This window comes from Leuciscus leuciscus (genome assembly GCF_965113295.1).
Source record: "Leuciscus leuciscus genome assembly, contig: HAP1_SCAFFOLD_419, whole genome shotgun sequence".
Taxonomy (NCBI): Eukaryota; Metazoa; Chordata; class Actinopteri; order Cypriniformes; family Leuciscidae; genus Leuciscus; species Leuciscus leuciscus.
The window spans coordinates 1,333-25,149 of record NW_028118320.1 but is presented as its reverse complement, the minus strand read 5'-3'; the positions used below and the strand labels follow the sequence as shown (position 1 = coordinate 25,149).

Below are 23,817 nucleotides of genomic sequence, written 5' to 3'. Positions count from 1 at the left end.
AAGAATTCAAGTCATTAGGTAAAATGTCATTGGCCACTTAGTGAGGCCTCCATTCCCTTGGGTTTAGTAGAGAAATATAATTATAATAATAGGCCTCGACCCTGATACATCCTTCAGGGTCATGCTGATATTGCTCCCCTTGTTAGGTCATTATTTAGAGTACTTTGCTACCCATAGCTCGTATGTTGTCACCTTTCATCACCCAGGCTCAGAGACAGATTAGTGACTTCCTCCCACTTGGGATGGTTGAGTATGCGCCCTTAGAGCCAAAGAACTGCCCGGGCGAAGCTGTAGGCCTTACATTAGGCCTCCTCGATACTCCAGTAGCGTAAGATTGTACTCTCCTTGCTTTAAAGGATTGATAGCACTTCTGCCGAGTACACTGCCTATTGGCAATGTTAAATAAGTATAACCAGGCCCACATAAATGTCTCTGAGAGCACCTAAGCTTCTGATGGCTTTGCATACATCCTCGCTATCAAGTAGTTAGGCCTTAACAGGCCCCTTTGAAGGCGGCTCCCCATACGAGTTGGATGCTTAGCATTGCAAAGGCATTAAATATCATGTTACAGGCCCCATGGAGCCTCTCTGATTTTAGCCAGAGCCTGGTCAGTACTTATCAGGTTAAGCATAGTGTTCCAGAATCTATCTGAGGATCGCTCTGTTTGAATACTAAACTCCATAAGTCTGGTCGGAAGGTCAAAGGACTCTCACGAGGCCTCCCTGTTAGATCAGCCCTAGAGCTGTAGGCGCTCCCCTTATTCGGGTCCCTTTGGAGTGCCCAGCCTCCACAGGGCTTTGAAGCACTGTGTAGATCCAGGATCGAGTAGAGTTACTCCCCTCATTTGCAAGAGTTAACAAGCGCTATGCTGAGTTCTACTCTCCAGGATGCCCGTCTCTATGATCCGGTTTGTGAGTGAACTACTGCCGTTAATTGCAGTTTTTCCCTATTGGATTTTGTGAGAGACTCTGTTCAGGAAACAGACAGGTTGTTGGCAAGACTAGGTCAGTAAATTTGACCAGGTTTGCCTCCCTGGTGGCATGTGGGGTTGACCTTATGTTACCCTCAGAAAGTGACTGGACGGGACTTCTTTCGGACCCCCTAGCCATATTCCCTTAAATGAACCCTTCCATGGAAGCTGTTGGTTCCAAGCCTTTGAGCGGCCTTGGTAGGCCTTCCGTTGTTCGGAGGCCACTATGAGGCTTATAGCCTGGGTAGTGAACATAGGGAATAATGTCACTTACAGCCTGTTTGTGACCCGAAGGGGGAGTGTGTTCTTGGCATTTCAGGTTGAAACTGCCAGTTCTGACGTTTTTGTTACGAGCCATAATTGGCATGCACTCCCCTCAGCATGGTGGGATTGTACATCGTTCCGCAATAGCGCCATCGACACAGTGGGAGTTCCCTTTCGAAAGGGAACGTCTAGGTTACGACTGTAACCTCTGTTCCCTGAGAGCGTCGTTATCCATGCCTCAGGGATGGCTGCTGAACAGTCCCTTCAGACGAAAGTGGATGACATGTTCTCTAGGCGCCCCTTTTATACTTCCAGGTCGCACTAGTAGTGACATCATAGGCTGTCGCCGGTCAATATCGATTGCCGTGATTGGATAGTTCAGACACCGGTTCACGTGGAGGGCGTTCCCCAATAGCGCCATCGACGCAGTGTCTCGTTCCCTGTTCTCTGAACAGAGGTTACAGTCGTAACCTAGATGTTTTCCTAGATGTCTTGAAACTTTTAGTTTTACAAATGGGAACAAACTTTGGTAGATGTTTTTGGTCATCACATTAAAAATAACATTTGAACTGGATAATATTTAGAGTTTTTTAAGTGCTGAGAAAAAGTGTTAAGCACTTAAAAGTCCTTGAAAAGTGTTTGAATTTCACTCTCAAAAGGTTGTAATGAACCCTCAAGGGAATATTGTAAAAAAAAATAATAAAAATAAAAATCTGCCACAATACCATGGTAACAGTTAGCGTTACTACATTAAATCCATGGTGAATGTTGCCGATTTGTGGACTGAACATAACTTCTATAACTTGTTCATTAATGGCACTATGTTTCTCCTGGTTTCCACATCAGCGCTGTTCGATCTGATATTTATGGTTTTATAACAGAGAACTTTGCGCTTAATTTGAATATTTGCCACTAGATCTCGCAGCGATGTTATTAAATAAAAATAAAAACTTTTTCACTGGATCTCCCAGCACTGTGTACAGTATCGCGTGATTGAGATCGCCCCCACGAGTAAACCTGTTCTGAGCTCGCGCTGTCTAATATTGGTCCGAGCTGATAAACAAATGAGTAGTGCTGTTTCATTCCGTGTTCATTTTGTTTGCCGTTTGATGTTTCTCGTATTCTACAGAAATGGCAGCTCTTACCAGTTCGGCAACGTGGTGGTGGCACCAGTGCGATCTCTAACAAAATGTAGTAGCGCCGGCAGGTAAAAAGGTTGCAAAATGCGACTATTTGGTCGCAGTCTGGACCCCTGCATTATTCCAAATAAATAGATTAGGGCTGAAGTGCTGTTTGTGTGATTAAAACACCGAGAGATCCACAGATGCGTTGTGTTTGTGACATAAAACACATTTGTAATATTTCCATTCTTTTTTTGCTGCAAATCTCATTTTATTTATTTGTATTTTTTATTATTTTTTACAAATCTTTGTGAAACCTTAATCTATTTATTTGTGGATCTTAATCTATTTATTTGTGAATTTGAATATTTTTTGTAAATCTCTTTACATTTATTTGTCAATCTCCATCTTATTTATTTGGAATAATGCAACAATTCTAACCCCATACTGGAGGTACCCTGAGTAGAATTGATGTTTTTGCCTTAATGCCATGCCTGAAAGGAAAGCTGACAAATGTCAGAAGAACTTTTTTCCCCTCGTACTCTACTGACCAGTTCACAGGATGTGAATAAACATATGCAAGTTCGTAAAAAGTATAAGAGATCTTATGAAAGGGCTCTGGCAAAAAAATTTATAAATATTGCTCTTTGCCTGAGACAGTGGTTCCATGTGATTGAAACAAGTAAAACCAAATTTAATCAACCATGTACAACTAACTAGAATCAATTATGTTAATTTAACTTGAATGAACTGCTTTAACTTAATTATTCAAATAATCCTTATTGTTTAGTCATGTGGCTTACATAACAACAACTAAATATAACTTTTCTTTACACATGTGATGTTAGGTGTTGGCAGTCTAGAAGTGATACTGGTTCTTAAACCAAGCTCAAGATCAACATTAACCCCTAAAAACACTTGACATAACAGAAACTTTTAAATAACAAAAGTCTCTCCAAGTCTCATCTTGCTAAAAAAATAACACTGCAGTCCGAATCTGCACACTTCCTCACACCAGGCGCTTCTTGCATTATCCCTGAGGCTGGACCTGTGATGAGTGATTCCTTCAGTTTGGAACCCTTCTGTAGGTCTGGCATCGGGTTTGGTAGTAAGTGCGCTCTTTCGAGCTTTTTATGGTGATAGGCCTCCATTTTATGAATGTCGTTTAGGCCATCCCTCTACAGGCAGATGGTTGAGCTTTTGGATATATGTAAGCGTAGCTGTAACTGATTTGAGAAATTAAAGTTTGTGCAAAAAAAATAATACGACAAAATGAAAAATATATACAATTAAGATTCTGCCATTATATTTAGGTCACTAATTGGCACTGACAAAATGGTGTCGTTGACCATTTGAACTCATAAACGTCAGATTTCCTTGCTTCAGTATGAAATTACAACAACAACAACAAAATCATTGGCACATGTAAGACTTAAAGACTTGGCCAATTTGAATTGAATTGAGACATGAATTTCCTCAGGCCTATAGTCTGCTGTACATCTTCTCCCTGTGTCCACCTCTCCTCTCTGTTGCTCCTGTGATATATTGGTTTTCTGCTCGACTTCCTCTGTTAAGCGTCGCACACTGCTGGCAGAGTTTCAGCCTTCCTGCTGGACTACAAAGCAGCTCACTCTTAACGGCTTTCCTTAGGAGATCAGCTGAAAACTGGCCTCCTTTATTCTGCATGCAGAGAAAGGCTGCAGCCACAAATTCACGACTTGACTTCTTAAATTCCACACTGGGGATCCTTTCAGGATGAATGGGAGCTTGAGGAAACCTCTGTGGATGTGGGGATCACCCTGTACCACTCTCCTTTCAGCTGGTGTTCTTTAGTAAACATGCCATAAACTATGTGATGCCTATAGGTTACATCTGTTTGAGTAATTGCTGCTGCCCTTTTGAGCGAAAAAATAAAAAATAAAATTGTATATAAATTAATAAATTAGCCCATTCTTTGTGTCTTTTTTTGTTTTGTTTTGTTTTTTTGTAAGTGCAAATATCATATAGTAATTGATGGTTTTGTAAAATGTCAGAACATGTCTTTGCATCAGCGTGTGTGAATCAGTCATGCCGCGCGCTCGTTAACATTCTGCCCGGACAGCGCGCGATGCGGCGCCTGCGCGGCCTTTACACCGTCCCTCAGTCCCTCAGTCCTCTGGAGCGAGTTGAAGAGAGGAAGCCCAGCTCTCTGTTCGTGCGCTCACTGAAATGGATGGAGTAGAGAGGAAAAGGACGGAGGCTCAGAGGAGCATCATGAAAGATAGCGAGCTTAAACGAGACTCCAGCATCCCTGAGCGCGTGACACTCAAGAAGGAGATTGGACTTCTGAGCGCGTGCGCGATCATCATTGGTACGGAAAGTTTACAACTTGTTTTCTTTTGGATGATGGTTCATTCTTCTAACATGTAAATGTATTGAGACTAATAAAGACAAGATATTCGCCATCTTGTTAGTCGTGGACTGTTATATTTGGCTTTTATGCAAACTAGAACACAATATAGACCATTTAAAGCATTCTTAAATGCATGTTAGATTACCATATAGTCAGATTAACTATTTGTGATTTATTGATTTACCAGTATCTTAATTATTATTTTATATAGTATTATTGTAATGTATTATACATAATAGCTATTTATTGATTTATACATAATTATTTAATAAAAGTAACTGTGATAATTATATTATCCTGTAATGCATGTGAAAAGTATATTACATTTTTTTTTTTTTTTTTTTTTTTTCTTCAAAATCTCAAGATCATTGTAAGGTTACTAAAGTAGTTATCTGACTTGGTTGTTTGTTTCATTCTTTTTTTTAAATGTCTAAAAAAACTCAGAAAACTATATAATCATTCAATCTCAACAATTAATGAGTGTTAAACAACAATCACTTGAAGTTTGCAGATCTTTTAAACCATTCTTTTACTTGAGTCTAAAACCAACATCCACCGTATGTAGGCCTCTCAGAGGTGTTTGTCCTCTTGAAAGGGGCCGTCGAATGAAAGCTAAAGATTGTTCCCTCCGCTTCTGATGGTATCCGGGGCTTTGACGGGCAGCAGTAAATTATTTATGCCTGCTGTTACGTAATGTCGTTGTACGAGTGCTTGAGAGAAGAGCTGCCAGGAAGCGGGTTAGTGAAGGGGGGCTGATCATTGTCTTGCCATGAAAACTCTCTCAGGTACTACAGCAGGGTTAGTGCTGATGTTGACTAGGCAAGCATTTTTGATTGCTTTTGAACAATATTGGGTTCTACTTCAAATTTAATTCTATAATAAAGGGGGGAAATATCAGTTTTGTTACATAATCTTAATGGTGTTTTTTTTTTATTTATTTTTTACTGGGATTACTGGGAGGCATGCAATAATGAAAGGGAAGCTGGAGCTAGTCTTTACTCCAGTGAATATCTCTCAGACTGGGTTTATTTTTGTAAAATAACAAATCTCAACATTTGTTTACCAAAAAGTTGTTGAGCATTTCTTTTCCCCACTGGAAAACAAAACAAAACATGTTGACCTCTTTTGGGAGGCATGTTATTGTGCATAAAAAGTAGTGGGGGATTGTCATAGAAAGTCTTCATGCAAAATTAAGCTTTACCTGTAAATATGAAGATACATTTCTAGCTCTGACCGATTTTAAATAATAATGTTATCCACCCCTGAAATAGGTCATACCATTAACATTACCTGAGCAGTTTAAATATGCTACTCATTTTCTCCATCCTAGAGTTACTCCTATTCGTCTGCGGGGTCTGCTTTTTTTGCAACGCTTTCTTCCTTTGGCACGGTCGAGGGCGTCCTCCTGGCAGCATTGACGATCTTCATGTCTTCCTTCAGCCGATCAAGCCACTGCATCTTTGGTTGTCCTCATGATCGGCATCCTTGGGGACTTAGGCACAGCGCCTTTCTGGCCACTAAATCCTTGTTGCTCTGTATGATGTGTCCGTACCACCCTAGTCACACTTAGCGCCTCTTCTCCTAATTTGGGACAACACTCAGCTGACATCTTTGTCTTTTATGTGATTCAATCGTGTTAGCCCTAAGCCAGTACACATTCGCATCTCCATGATGTTAAGAGCTTGTTTGTGTTCCTCCGATGCTGGCCAGCACTCTGTGCCATAAAGGGTCACAGGGCAGGTCTTATAAATCTTGGCCTTGAGGTGGTTGGGCATCCGGCGGTCGTGGAGAATCCCAGTGAGCTGGCGCCATTTCATCCATGCCACGTTAACCCGTGCTTTAGCGTCAGAGAGGGTGCTGCCGTCACTGGTGATGACGGATCCGAGGTATTCGTCCAGGGCCTTCTTCAGTTCTTCGCCATTGACGCTGATGTCGGTTTGGGGGCCACATCCCAGGTGCTTTGTCTTTTTTATGTTTAATTTGCATGCCATGGTCGTCCAAGCATGTCTTCCACCTTTCGCTGGTGAGGAAGACGTCGACAGCATAAGAGTGTCCATGGTGAATGAGGCCCTTGCAAGTCCTTGGTGATTGGGTCCATACACAGGACAAACAGGAGTGGTGAGAGGGGCGAGCCTTGGTGGACACCAACGGTAATTGGTAAGGGCAGCAGTGTTCCAACAAGGCAGTGGATGGTACGGGTGTAGAGGGGCTTTATCCAAGTCACGATGGCTTCAGGGACACTGTGAGCCCGAGGGGCGTGCCAGATGAGGTCGTGGGGCACTCTGTCAAAAGCCTTCTTCAGGTCAAGGAACGCCATGTGTACAGGCTTTTCTTCTTACAGTGCCTCTCCAGGAGCGGCATGGATTGCATCTGTGATGCCGCATCCATGGACGAAGCCGCATTGGTTTGGCTAAATGGAGGCTTTTTTCCGAAGCCGGCCTTCGATAACTCGTTCAAAGATCTTCATTGCGTGGCATAGGAGGCAGATTGGGCGGTAACTGGGCATTTGGCCACGTCACCTTTGCCCTTCCAGATGTTCACAGTGGTGCTGGTCAGCCAAGCGCGTGGGGCCTCACCATAAGTGGCAATTCGACTGAACAAATCAGTGAGGATGGTGATGCCCCAGTGGACATCCCAGTGGAAACTTCCAGGCTTAAACTGGGATGTCGTCAGGGCCCATCGCTTTTCGCCGATCTTGGTTTCTCCTCCCGGCGTGTCAGGGTCAATTATTATTGATGCTCAATTATAAAAATCTATAATCTAGACACCATGGTGCAAGACTTTAGATAAACAAAGACAGTACACTCATATTACTTATTAATTGGAGAAATTGAAATGCGCAATATGGTGAAATAAGTCCCGTCATTCTAAATGAAAGAACCAGTCGCTAATCGGTAAAGCTGCGTTAGAAGCTCCGGTTGCTATAGGAACAGTCAACTTTGCATGAAAGGGACTTTGCTTGCTATGATTTTTTTTCCCCAAGATTCTCTTGTGAATAGGAAGTAAATAGAAAATAATTTACCAAATGGTATTATATCAAAGACACCAGTGTGATTTCATTGAGTTCACAGGTTTGCCCAAGAGCAAATGCTAATATGAAGGTGTGAATGTAAAACATTCAGACCAAGAAAAGGCAACAGGTTTGCATTATGAATGACTAGGGCTGTTGTGTTCAGGACAAATGTAGACAGGAAATAACAATTACATGTGATTTGTTTGTTTTCTCAGGTAACATTATTGGCTCAGGAATCTTCATCTCTCCTAAGGGTGTTCTGGAGCATTCCGGATCTGTTGGGTTGGCGCTGGTGGTGTGGGTGTTAGGAGGAGGCATAGCTGCTCTGGGTTCCCTTTGCTACGCTGAGCTAGGGGTCACCATCCCCAAATCTGGGGGAGACTATTCCTACGTCACAGAGATTTTTGGCGGTCTCATGGGGTATGACAGGTTCATATGTGATCTTTTGAAAAATGAATGAAAATCAAATGTCCGTCACATATCCTGAATGTGTTGTATTGCTCTCTAGGTTTCTGCTATTATGGAGTGCAGTATTGATCATGTATCCCACCACATTGGCAGTCATAGCGCTTACTTTCTCCAACTATGTGCTTCAGCCAGTTTTTCCACATTGCATTCCTCCATACATAGCCACACGCATGCTGTCCACCATCTGCATATGTGAGTGCTTGCTTCTTTATTTATCTATTCGATTCATTTCTTGAAACAGCCTGCTGTTGATGACGGAGTTTATATAATTGTGCTAAAAGTCTAAGTTTTGAAATGGCTTTGGTTAACCTGAGGGTTCACCAGAATTTAACCTCGATTTGAAGCAGAATTTCGTGAAGTATGTTTTTCTGTTCAACCGAACCTTTTAGTACCAATTGAGCATCGTTTAAATGCTACAGCCTACCTGAGCATTTCCATCCCTTTATGACCACAGTGTACTCATGACTTCTGATGGCTACTTCCGGCTGGATAACGCACATGTCATGAAGCTCAAATCATCTCAAACTGGTTTCTTGAACATGAAAATCATTTCAGTAAACTCAAATGGCCTCCACCGTGACCAGATCTCAATCCAATAGAGCAGCTTTGGGATGTGCTGGAACGGGAGATTTGCATCATGGATGTTCAGATCCGACAAATCTGCAGCAACTGCCTGATGCTATCATGATAATATGGACCAAAATCTCTGAGGATTGTTTCCAGCACCTTGTTGAATCTTTGCCACAAAGAATTAAGGCAGTTCTGAAGGCAAAAGGGGGCCCAGCACGCTACTAGCAAGGTGTAGCCAATAAAGTGGCCAGGAAAGCCCATGGAGTTTTAAGAGTTTATGAATTTACATGATTTTTCCAGATCTAGAAATCTAGACGTCTTAGTTTTTCAAGACTGTGGGAACCCTGGTTCTTCATTGAATATATCTTGTTTTTTAGTTGTTTTAGCTGATTTTAATACTTATTTAACTTAAGACTCCTTTGAAAGTTTGCTGAGGCCCTCTAGTGGGCCCCGACCCCTGGTTGAGAATGACCCAGTTACAGTTACAACCCTGGATTTGTGCCAAAAGCACTTGACTGATCAGTGTTGGAGGTGGCATGGGTCTATAGCATGTGATTGCTGCATTAGCTCTCTTTATTAAAGCCTGTTGGCTTTAATAAGTCATGCTCAAACCAAAACAGCAAGAGCAAGACAACGGCAGGAAAACGCAAGGCATTTCATCTCCTCACAGACCTGCTCTTTGCTCCCCTTTTTGTTCTCATTGAAAGTAATTTGTTTCAATTGGGCTTAAACTTCTCTTGGTAGAGGGAAAGTGATTATGAAAGAGTCTGTAAGCGGTGACACTGATGGATTAGCCCATAGAATTACAAGTCCAACTTCCCCTCGAGCATTCCCACATTTTGGTCAAGTACCACAAGCTAATCCTAAATCAGTATTTTCTGATGGCAACATTTAACATGAAAACTTTAAACATTGTATTTTAAGTCACACATTAAGTGAATCAATGAAGGCATTATTTAAATGTTTATGTTGTCTCTGTGTGAATATTTGTAGTGTTTTTGACATGGGTGAACTGCTACAGCGTGCGTCTGGCCACACGGATCCAGGACGCGTTTACAGTAGGAAAACTTCTAGCTCTAGGGCTCATCATTACTGTCGGTTTGGTGCAGATCTTTGGAGGTGAGAATGTCACATGGATATCTAAAGAGCTTTATGTTAATATGGTGTCATTAATTATAAAAATGTGTTTATAATTATTTAATATACTTGAAAAAATAAGTAGTTAAAACATCAATAAAACATTCAAGGGGTCATGACATGGATTTTTCCATTATTTTAATGTTCCCTGAGGTTCACTTATAATGTTAATTTACACACACACACACACACACACACACACACACACACACACACACACACACACACACACGGAGAAACAATTATTTCCAACCCTTATTCTGACCCTCTGTCTGAAATTATCAGTTTTTAAGAGGCGGTTCCTTTAATGGGGGCCTATTATGCCCCTTTTTAAGAGATGTAAAATAAGTCTCTGATGTCCCCAGAGTGTGTATTATGCTTATGTCTCATGCTGTCATCTTGCTTTAATCCACTATTAGTACAAGCCTGTTGTGGCAGAGTAGACCCCGCCCGAATGATGGCCAAAACTTTACTAACGAGTTTTATGAAGTTTATTGTACGTCACACAAAACATGAAGTGTCTGTTTTCACTCCAGAAAATCACAGTAAGAGCTGAATAAAACACAGTACAAGAAGTGCGCATTAAATCCATAAACTATATGTCTCTCTCCAATACATTATCATCAACATTGAATTACACAAAAACACTTGTTAACATGTTAGTTTCTTACTAACAGTAAACAAATATATAGAGACTTTATGCCTTTTCAGGGATGCTTAATAAACTGGTTAACTTTATATGTAAAACAACTCCTATGAACTGTAATAAAGTGTGCGCTCTCACTCCGGAGACTATAAGCTGGATCACGAACAGTTGGTACTGATCCATCCTCGAGTAACAACTTCAACTACGGTGTCCTCAGTGATTTAGATGCCGGGAGTCTATGGAGACTCTTGTGTTCGTTGGTACATCCAACAACAGAATGTAACATGAAAACATTATCCGTTTAAAAGTGTAATTTACAGGAAAAGCATTATGAAATCATTTACAGGGTTTGATGCAGCTGCTGTCAGATCCAATACAGTTAGCTGCTTCATCCATCAACTAAAGTTTCTTTGTGAACTCTCCATTACACTGTGCCTCGATTGCAAAACAATCTGCTGTCAAATTCTCAGAACAAACACATAATCCTCCGACATGATCCAAGATGCCATTTAAAATAAACGATGTACTTGTTTCCGATCCTGGATTATCCTTCCGGAGTCTGTACAGAGACGCAAATTAGCTATTAAAACAGGACGTGTCAGAGCGTTCCTTTGCGCTTCCATTTGTCCTGTTGGCAACAGACTCAAGCGCGTGGAACACATCAGAAACTGAACACACATCTGTATACTGTATCCAGTGTAGACAGCGTCAGTCATTATAATGGCTTCTATGTGCTTTTGACGTGATGTGACGCTCACATCCAGTGTAGACAAATGTCAGCCGTTAAGTGACTAAATGTCAGTGGGTGGGGCCTGTGGTGCGATTATGTAAAACTATTGGTCGATGTCTTTCTTTGGAGGCAGTCATATGCAAATGTTTTTGCCCGTGTGACATCACAGATCACCCAATATCAAAACGAGCTGTTTTTGGAGCTTGATTAAATAAATGCTTTGTTTATAATGAGGAGGACATTGTAAGCTGTAAAACTTGCAGGATGTTTTAATGGTACAAAAACCTCTTATAGATCAAAAGATCAAGGCAAATTTGATTTCTCATGTCATGACCCCTTTAATGTCATGTTATGACCCCTTTAAAAAAACACATCCTCATAATGAAACCAGATCTCTACAAAGTGGTGTTGAATGATTATGAAATTAAAAATAATTATACACCCCCTGGGAAATATATTGACATGGCAAACTATGTTATACCGATATATCAGTCTGTCAATAGATAGTAATCCTTTCAGTCATTTGAAATGTCATCTCTCTTCACAGCTCATGTTTGTTACGTGTCAGACTAACAGTTTGTCCCTGTCTGCTCAGGTAACTATGAGAGCCTGACCCCACAGGTGGCGTTCACGTTTAATAAAGCCCCGTCTATAGGGCAGATTGCCCTGGCTTTCCTTCATGCCTCCTTTGCCTTCAGCGGCTGGAACTTCCTCAACTACGTTACGGAGGAGGTGGTGGATCCCAGGAGGTTAGTCTGATACCACTTTAAAACATGCCTGGACTCACAAACTCTGCTGCAACAATCGTTCTGGCTCATTCTGAGGAAACTGCTGCCGTTCAACTGATATAATTATCAGGATAATTCATTTGAGTCACATTAATGAAATGCTATTTCAAAATTGACATGCACTGTATAGATTGAAATCCTAAACAGATTCCTGTCAATGGGCTAAATACATTTTTGACTCACTTTTTGAACCCACAATTATGATCTACTCCGTAATGTCTTTATCCACACAGGCACTGTGGCTGGATATACCAATGTGAATATTATTTGTATTGGTATAATATGTTTGTTTGTTTACCTCAGGAATCTGCCACGAGCCATATACATCTCCATTCCACTGGTGACATTTGTGTACACTCTCACAAACATCGCATATTTTTCCTCCATGTCTCCTGATGAGCTGCTGTCCTCCAACGCAGTGGCTGTTGTAAGTACAGGCCTTTGACTCGCCGGGTTTATTCTTATTAGATTATTAACACTCTGCTAACACTCAAGGATGGATACACTAAATATTTGTGTCACTTTTATGTATGGGATTAAAAGTATTACAGTCTGCAGAAAGCAGCCGGAATTTCATTACAGTCGACATGAAACAGAAGTTGTGCTGGACTTTTCTTCCCTATTGTGACATATATCGTATAGAAGAGAAGAGAAGAGAAGAGAAGAGAAGAGAAGAGAAGAGAAGAGAAGAGAAGAGAAGAGAAGAGAAGAGAAGAGAAGAGGAAGTTATATTGTTTAAAATGATAAGGGCACATGAATTAAAATAATAATAAATGGTTTCGGGAAACACCGACTCATTGAACTGCTGATAACGACAGAACTTGCGACCATAGTTGGCTAACGATGCATGTGATATCAGTGGGCAAAACCTTATTAATGATGTGTTTATGTTTTGCTTGCCTCAGACTTTCGGTGAGAAACTCCTCGGGATGTTTTCCACCCTCATGCCGATCTCTGTGGCACTCTCCACTTTCGGCGGCATCAATGGTTATCTCTTCACCTCCTCCAGGTGAGCGCATTTCTTTTTCATTTCACCGTTACATTTACATTTACCTCCTGAGGAAACACAGAACATTAAACAGATTATTGTGATAAAATGGTCAAAAGACTTTGAATGTAAAAAAAAATAAAAACATACACAGCTGTCAAAAAGACAGCAAAAAAGAAAAGAAAAAAAGATTGTGAAAGAATTGTTAAATATGTCCGTTTTCTATTATAATATATTTTAAAATGTAACTTATTCCTGTAATCATGCTAAAAATTCAGTTTTGAACACAGGAATAAAATAAATGTTAAATACAGGGGGAGACCGGGGATGGTTAACACTTTTTGCTTCAGCACCTGTAACTTGCTGAATTTTTTAGCTTGAGTTCTCAAACTTTTATACAAAGGACCCACATTTGTTTACTATAAATGGAACCAATTCAGCCCTACAAGAATATCACAGACCTCGTGGGTTGATGTCAAATACATGTGTTCCTGTGTTACAACCTACCCCACTACCGGGGTAGGTTGTAACACATGCTGGGGTAAATTGTAACAATAGACAAAAGAAGTAAAAATGGATGCCATTCCATATGATATTGTTCAAAAACAGATTTATTGAAATAAAAGAACAATGTATCTCTCTCTCAATAACAGACTTTGTCTGATTGAATCGTGTGTGTGTGTGTGTGTGTGTGTGTGTGTGTGTGTGTGTGTGTGTGTGTGTGTTTAAATTTGTCTAGAACAAACTTACTTAACAGGACACTTAATAATAACACTAGGCTACTACAGTGTACCTAATTAAATAAAATATTTGTACATCTTTAGGTCTAAACGTTTAGGTTGTAAAGTTTTTTATCTTTAGTTACTTATTGTTGCCATTGGTCTGATGTTCCCAGACATACTTGCATAACTCATTGTGCCTTTTCTGTGATTGGCCCCTTTATTGCAGCTTGCAGCTATATTATTGTTGTAACACGCCACTAAAATGAATGTACGCCACTACATTTTGTAAGCAAGTAGTATCTTACGCAATTTTGCATTTTAAGTAATGATTCTAGTTTTAAAGTTCGGTATTTTACACTTAAAGCCCTGTTTTCAGGTCGTTTCTGATGAAATAGAACGGTTAAGATTGAAATTTGGACACATGCTGCTGTCCCGAGAATTTTCGGTTTCTGTGATAGCACCCCCCCCCCCCCCACCTACAGAATGGCTGCATATGTGCACTGGAACAATCCTTCCTAAAACGCATTCAACTTTCGTTTACAAAGACGTGAAACTCACCGAGTGGTCAGGGGTGTTCACTGATATGCTCACACAAAAATCGCTGCAAAAGATGCTTTCCAACAGGTTTTATCGTAGTTTTTGTCCAACTCCATTGACTTGTATTGGATGTGCTGTGAGGTACGGTATTACTCCGCCGCCGGAAACTGGGCTGTGTCTATTATTCAAGCTCTCAACGGAAGAATGTACGGGTGTGAGGCGTTTGGAAAAATAGGTCCACAGTTTTACAACGAATGGTAAAACACCTGTTGGAAAGCATCTTTTGCAGCGATTTTTGTGTGAGCATATCAGTGAACACCCCTGACCACTCGGTGAGTTTCACGTCTTTGTAAACGAAAGTTTAATGCGTTTTAGGAAGGATTGTTCCAGTGCACATATGCAGCCATTCTGGAGGTGGGGGGGTGCTACCACAGAAACCTAAAATTCTCGGGCCAGCCGCATGTGTCCAAATTTCAATCTTAACCGTTCTATTTCATCAGAAACGATGTAAAAACAGGGCTTTAAGTGTAAAATACCGAACTTGTCCTTTAAGGATATTTCAATATTTTTACTGGAAAGCAATACCGATTATGACAGTGATTGTTTGTTATGCATTTACTGTTTACGTGTGCGTTTCAGGTTGTGTTTTTCCGGGGCACGGGAAGGACATTTACCCAGTCTTCTTGCTATGATCCACTTTAAGCACTGCACACCGATCCCAGCTCTGCTTGTCTGTGTATGTGCTTTTCATATGAGAACAATGAGTTTTTGTTACAGTAACCAGCCTATTATGTTGCTTCTCAGGATGTAACTTGTTTTAATTTGTTTGCATTAACTTGAATTAACTCTTTTTTTTTTTCTCTCTGTTGTGCCTCTTGTATCTTACCTTTCAGTGCACTGCCACAATCGTAATCTTGTGCATTGGAGAAACTCACAACCTTATAAACTATGTGTCTTTCATCAACTACCTCTCCTATGGAGTCACTATTGCTGGCCTGCTCTACTACAGATGGAAGAAGCCAAACTTATACAGGCCCATCAAGGTATTCAATTATATACAAACAGTATAAAAAGCCTGTGTGTATTCTAAATCCATAACATGTACTTATATGCCACATAGTAAAGCAAAATTGTGCATTACACCAGTGGTTTTCAAACTTTTTTAAGAGCGACCCTTTTTTTTTTACGTGACCCATAAATAGGCCTACAACCGCAAACAAGTCAAGCCAACCATAAGAACACTTGTATAAAACGCGGATAAAGGCGCATTTAACTTTATTCCACTAGATGGCACAAAAATTCAGCTCAGCACTTTTCTTAAAGGGTTAGTTCACCCAAAAATGAAAATTAGCCCATGATTTACTAGGTGTAATTTACCATCCTATGTGTGTATGACATTCTTCTTTCAGACGAATACAATCAGAGCTTTATAATGAGAGCCCAAAAGAGTAAGGCCCAAAAAAGTGCATCCATCCATGATAAAAATACTCCACACAGCTCCGGGGGTTAATAAAGGCCTTCTGAAGCAAAGCCATGCGTTTGTGTAAGAAAAATACTTATATTTAAAACGTTATAAACTATAATCACTAGCTTTTGACAGACTTACGTTGATTTACGGTGGAAGACTAACCCCTGACCCAACGCACAGCGTAATGACGAACGCTGAAGCTCAGAGGAAAGAGCAAAAAAAACCACCAGTCGCCAGTTAGCCATTTTGAAGAGAAATGACGGATGACTTCAGGAGCTTCAGTTTGTTGCACAGCCCTATTTGTTTAAACCGCGAGAGGCATCTAAGCTTACGATACTCCAACATCCGACGTCATACATGCGTCACGGTTACTCTTGTGGCGGAAGCTAGTTATTTTAGATTACAAAGTTATAAATATGGGTATTTCTCTTACACAAACGCATTGCTTCGCTTCAGAAGGCCTTTATTAACCCCCGGAGCCGTGTGGAGTATTTTTATCATGGATGGATGCACTTTTTGGGCTTCAAATTTTCTCCAGCCATTCACTCCCATTATGAAGCTTGGAGGAGCCAGGACATTTTTATATATAACTCTGATTGTATTCATCAGAAAGAAGAATGTCATACACACCTAGGATGGCTTCAGGGTGAGTAAATCACAGGCTAATTTTCATTTTTGGGTGAACTATCACTTTAACAACCGCTTTTGATGATGCACGTGCACTTGGCTTATCCTTGACGTGATCGCAACGCAAAGTTGATTCTGCACTAATTTGATCTAGCTATATATACAGGGATGCTAATTAACCGGTTAACCGTTAAACGACAGCAATAATTTTAACCAAATAATAGCCTACTATCGTTTCTTGCGTGCTTAAAAAATACTCTACAAATATTTGTTTTTGAGAGAGAGAAAAAAACAGGTAAGTCACAAAAGTGGCATTTTATTGCATTCAGATATAATACCGGTAAATAAAGCTAAATGTTATAATGTAGGCCTACTACAAACGTTATGAACACTACAAACTTAGCTATAGGCTATTTTAGTTCCCCTCACTCCACAACAAATCCTTTAAATTTACCAGTATTTAGAACAGAACAAGAATGAAAAAATATAGCGTAAGTAACTATAAACAAGCCAAAATTAAATCATTTAAAGCGTAATTGAAAGTAACCGGCGTTGGGCTCACGTTCGTAGCCTAACTATCTCATTCAAGCTCAAATGTTTCCATATTCACGATGTATTTGGATGCTAAACTTTTATTTAATGTAGGCTTTGTACTTCACTCGTGTATCAATATCAACGGAAAAAAATCATCCTCTTCACATCCGCAAAAATGTGCTTGAAAACACCACAGTGGAGCGGTGACACACTGAATGGCACAGGTAGCACAGGTACGTCTGTAAGATGTCTGCTAGAGATCTGGAAAACATCTGCAGGGTAAATACATCTGATAAACACCTTAGAAAGAGCAGATTTACATACATTCTAAACCATAAATATCTTAAAGACAGAAGACGTCTCAGAGATGTATTGCAGATGAGCAAACACTCTAAAAAATACATCTTGCAGATGTAAATGCAAACGAAAAGTGTTTACTTTTATTTGTGTAGACACAATTGCAAAAAAAAAATTCTTTCTTTCGTTTCGTTAATCTGTTAATTATTTAAGTCAAATATATTTAGTGTAGGCTATTTATTCTTTTTATATAGGTCTTTAGACTATGATTTTATGGGAACAAAAATTATTTTTATTTTCTTTTTAATGTAACTCTCGCGACCCTCGACAGCCTGTGCATTATACAGTGCATCCAGCAGGTTCACCTGGTTTGCTGCAGTAGACAGTATTCGCTGCCAGATCATGTTTATAGTGGGTGAATATCAAAGCTTTGTTTGTTCTCTTGTCAGGTGAGTCTCCTTGTGCCGGTGTGTTATCTGCTCTTCTGGGCTCTACTACTGGGCTTCAGTTTGCACTCAGAGCCGCTGGTGTGTGGAGTGGGGCTGGTCATTATGCTAACTGGAGTACCAGTTTATTTCCTGGGAGTTTACTGGAAAAACAAGCCAAAATGCATATATGACTTCATTGGTAAGGAGACTGGATATGCAATTTATATTCTGTGTTCTCTATAGGAACAGTGCAAAAAAAAAAAAAAAAACTTCTCAATATACATATTTAAAATAATGATTTACTCAGCCTCTTGCCATTCCAAACCTTTTTTTCATGGAAAACAAAATGAGATGTTTTGAAGAGTGTCAAGCTCCAAAAGGACAAACAAGTGCCACAAACGAGTTATAAATAGTGGTAGAGAAAGTTCAATGCACTGCAACTGAAGAAAACACATGCAAATAGAAAAAACACCAGGATATTATGAACACATTTTCATCAGTTTGACAACACATGTGCTGCAAATACTCACAACACAATAAAAAACAGAAACGCACTGCAAATACTCACAACACCACACAACCAAATACAGAAACATGCTGCAAACGCTCACAACACAACCAAATACAGAAACGCACTGCAAATACTCACAACACATCCAAATACAGAAACTCACTGCAAATACTCACAACGCATCCAAATACAGAAACATGCTGCACTCACAACACAACCATATACAGAAACACACTGCAAATACTCACAACACATCCAAATACAGAAACATGCTGCAAATACTCACAACACAACACAACCAAATACAGAAACGCACTGCAAATACTCACAATGCATCCAAATACAGAAACTCACTGCAAATACTCACAACGCATCCAAATACAGAAACATGCTGCACTCACAACACAACCATATACAGAAACACACTGCAAATACTCACAACACATCCAAATACAGAAACATGCTGCAAATACTCACAACACAACACAACCAAATACAGAAACGCACTGCAAATACTCACAATGCATCCAAACACAGAAACATGCTTCAAATACTCACAACACAACCAAAAACAGAAACGCACTGCAAATACTCACAACACATCCAAATACAGAAACTCACTGCAAATACTCACAACGCATCCAAATACAGAAACATGCTGCACTCACAACACAACCATATACAGAAACACACTGCAAATACTCACAACACATCCAAATACAGAAACATGCTGCAAATACTCACAACACAACACAACCAAATACAGAAACGCACTGCAAATACTCACAATGCATCCAAACACAGAAACATGCTTCAAATACTCACAACACAACCAAAAACAGAAACTCGCTGCAAATACTCACAACACATCCAAATACAGAAACATGCTGCAAATACTCACAACACAACCAAATACAGAAACTCACTGCAAATACTCACGACACATCCAAACACAGAAACATGCTGCAAATACTCACAACACAACACAACACAACACAACCAAATACAGAAACTCACTGCAAATACTCACAACACATCCAAACACAGAAACTCACTGCAAATACTCACAACACATCCAAACACAGAAACATGCTGCAAATACTCACAACACAACACAACCAAATACAGAAACTCACTGCAAATACTCACAACGCATCCAAACACAGAAACATGCTGCAAATACTCACAACGCATCCAAATACAGAAACTCACTGCAAATACTCACAACACATCCAAATACAGAAACGCACTGCAAATACTCACAACACATCCAAATACAGAAACGCACTGCAAATACTCACAATGCATCCAAATACAGAAACATGCTGCACTCACAACACAACCAAATACAGAAACACACTGCAAATACTCACAACACATCCAAATACAGAAACATGCTGCAAATACTCACAACACAACACAACCAAATACAGAAACTCACTGCAAATACTCACAACACATCCAAACACAGAAACATGCTGCAAATACTCACAACACAACACAACACAACCAAATACAGAAACTCACTGCAAATACTCACAACACATCCAAACACAGAAACATGCTGCAAATACTCACAACACAACACAACCAAATACAGAAACTCACTGCAAATACTCACAACACAACACAACCAAATACAGAAACTCACTGCAAATACTCACAACGCATCCAAACACAGAAATGCACTGCAAATACTCACAACACATCAAAATACAGAAACTCGCTGCAAATACTGACAACATATCCAAATACAGAAACGCACTGCAAATACTCACAACGCATCCAAATACAGAAACATCCTGCAAATACTCACAACACATCCAAATACAGAAACGCACTGCAAATACTCACAACACAACCAAATACAGAAACTCGCTGCAAATACTCACAACGCATCCAAATACAGAAACATCCTGCAAATACGCACAACGCACCCAAATACAGAAACATCCTGCAAATACGCACAACGCACCCAAATACAGAAACATCCTGCAAATACTCACAACACAACCAAATACAGAAACGCACTGCAAATACTCACAACGCATCCAAATACAGAAACATCCTGCAAATACGCACAACGCATCCAAATACAGAAACATGCTGCAAATACTCACAACACCATCAAATACTGAAACTCACTGCAAATACTCACAACACAATCAAATACAGAAACTCGCTGAAAATACTCACAACACATCCAATTACAGAAACGCACTGAAAATACGCACAACGCGACCAAATACAGGAAGTCGCTGCAAAAACGCACAACGCAACCAAATACAGAAACATGCTGCAAATACTCACAACACATCCAAATACAGAAATGCACTGCAAATACTCACAACACATCCAAATACAGAAACTCACTGCAAATACTCACAACACATCCAAATACAGAAACATGCTGCAAATACTTACAACACATCCAAATACAGAAACATGCTGCAAATACTCACAACGCAACCAAATACAGAAACTCGCTGAAAATACTCACAACACATCCAATTACAGAAACGCACTGAAAATATGCACAACGCGACCAAATACAGAAAGTCGCTGCAAATACTCACAACACAACCAAATACTGAGTCACTGCAAATACTCACAACACATCCAAATACAGAAACATCCTGCAAATACTCACAACACAACCAAATACAGAAACTCACAGAAAATACTCACAACACAACCAAATACAGAAACTCGCTGATAATACTCACAACACATCCAAATACAGAAATGCACTGCAAATACTCACAACACATCCAAATACAGAAACTCACTGCAAATACTCACAACACAACCAAATACAGAAACTCGCTGCAAATACTCACAACACATCCAAATACAGAAACACACTGCAAATACTCACAACACATCCAAATACAGAAACATGCTGCAAATACTCACAACACATCCAAATACAGAAACATGCTGCAAATACTCACAACGCAACCAAATACAGAAACATGCTGCAAATACTCACAACGCAACCAAATACAGAAACTCGCTGAAAATACTCACAACACATCCAATTACAGAAACGCACTGAAAATATGCACAACGCGACCAAATACAGAAAGTCGCTGCAAATACTCACAACACAACCAAATACTGAAAGTCACTGCAAATACTCACAACACATGCAAATACAGAAACATCCTGCAAATACTCACAACACAACCAAATACAGAAACTCACTGAGAATACTCACAACACAACCAAATACAGAAACTCGCTGATAATACTCACAACACATCCAAATACTGAAACGCACTCCAAATATGCACAACACAACCAAATACAGAAACTCGCTGAAAATACGCACAACGCGACCAAATACAGAAACATGCTGCAAATACTCACAACACATCCAAATACAGAAAACTGCTGCAAATACTCACAACGCAACCAAATACAGAAACATGCTGCAAATACTCACAACGCAACCAAATACAGAAACTCGCTGAAAATACTCACAACACATCCAATTACAGAAACGCACTGAAAATACGCACAACGCGACCAAATACAGGAAGTCGCTGCAAAAACGCACAACGCAACCAAATACAGAAACATGCTGCAAATACTCACAACACATCCAAATACAGAAATGCACTGCAAATACTCACAACACATCCAAATACAGAAACTCACTGCAAATACTCACAACACATCCAAATACAGAAACATGCTGCAAATACTTACAACACATCCAAATACAGAAACATGCTGCAAATACTCACAACGCAACCAAATACAGAAACTCGCTGAAAATACTCACAACACATCCAATTACAGAAACGCACTGAAAATATGCACAACGCGACCAAATACAGAAAGTCGCTGCAAATACTCACAACACAACCAAATACTGAGTCACTGCAAATACTCACAACACATCCAAATACAGAAACATCCTGCAAATACTCACAACACAACCAAATACAGAAACTCACAGAAAATACTCACAACACAACCAAATACAGAAACTCGCTGATAATACTCACAACACATCCAAATACAGAAATGCACTGCAAATACTCACAACACATCCAAATACAGAAACTCACTGCAAATACTCACAACACAACCAAATACAGAAACTCGCTGCAAATACTCACAACACATCCAAATACAGAAACACACTGCAAATACTCACAACACATCCAAATACAGAAACATGCTGCAAATACTCACAACACATCCAAATACAGAAACATGCTGCAAATACTCACAACGCAACCAAATACAGAAACATGCTGCAAATACTCACAACGCAACCAAATACAGAAACTCGCTGAAAATACTCACAACACATCCAATTACAGAAACGCACTGAAAATATGCACAACGCGACCAAATACAGAAAGTCGCTGCAAATACTCACAACACAACCAAATACTGAAAGTCACTGCAAATACTCACAACACATGCAAATACAGAAACATCCTGCAAATACTCACAACACAACCAAATACAGAAACTCACTGAGAATACTCACAACACAACCAAATACAGAAACTCGCTGATAATACTCACAACACATCCAAATACTGAAACGCACTCCAAATATGCACAACACAACCAAATACAGAAACTCGCTGAAAATACGCACAACGCGACCAAATACAGAAACATGCTGCAAATACTCACAACACATCCAAATACAGAAAACTGCTGCAAATACTCACAACGCATCCAAATACAGAAACATCCTGCAAATACTCACAACACAACCAAATACAGAAACGCACTGCAAATACTCACAACGCATCCAAATACAGAAACATCCTGCAAATACTCACAACACAACCAAATACAGAAACTCACTGCAAATACTCACAACGCATCCAAATACAGAAACATCCTGCAAATACGCACAACGCATCCAAATACAGAAACATGCTGCAAATACTCACAACACAATCAAATACAGAAACTCACTGCAAATACTCACAACACAACCAAATACAGAAACTCGCTGAAAATACTCACAACACATCCAATTACAGAAACGCACTGAAAATACGCACAACGCGACCAAATACAGAAAGTCGCTGCAAAAACGCACAATGCAACCAAATACAGAAACATGCTGCAAATACTCACAACACATCCAAATACAGAAACATGCTGCAAATACGCACAACGCGACCAAATACAGAAAGTCGCTGCAAATACTCACAACACAACACAACCGAATACAGAAACGCACTGTAAATACTCACAACACATCCAAATACAGAAACATGCTGCAAATACTCACAACGCAACCAAATACAGAAACATGCTGCAAATACGCACAACGCATCCAAATACAGAAACATGCTGCAAATACTCACAACGCAACCAAATACAGAAACTCGCTGAAAATACTCACAACACATTCAATTACAGAAACGCACTGAAAATACTCACAACACATCCAAATACAGAAACATGCTGCAAATACGCACAACGCGACCAAATACAGAAACATGCTCCAAATACTCACAAAACAACCAAATACAGAAACTCGCTGATAATACTCACAACACATCCAAATACAGAAACATTCTCATTCACAGTTCCATGCTGGTGGAACGCTCTCCCCACCC

At 39.9% G+C, this 23,817-nt stretch overlaps 1 protein-coding gene across 1 annotated transcript; it reads left to right on the top strand.

Annotated features, from left to right (window-relative positions):
* Positions 1-66: 66 nt before the first annotated feature.
* LOC309491669 (asc-type amino acid transporter 1-like) lies at positions 67-17,899 on the top strand (the record flags this gene model as incomplete). The annotated part of the gene is made up of 10 exons (XM_082190717.1): positions 67-4,705; positions 7,976-8,180; positions 8,269-8,420; positions 9,792-9,917; positions 11,907-12,060; positions 12,403-12,526; positions 13,005-13,108; positions 14,986-15,082; positions 15,240-15,389; positions 17,722-17,899. Coding segments are annotated over exons 1-10 (1,432 nt in total), but the record flags the coding sequence as incomplete, so codon positions are not given.
* Positions 17,900-23,817: the final 5,918 nt, after the last annotated feature.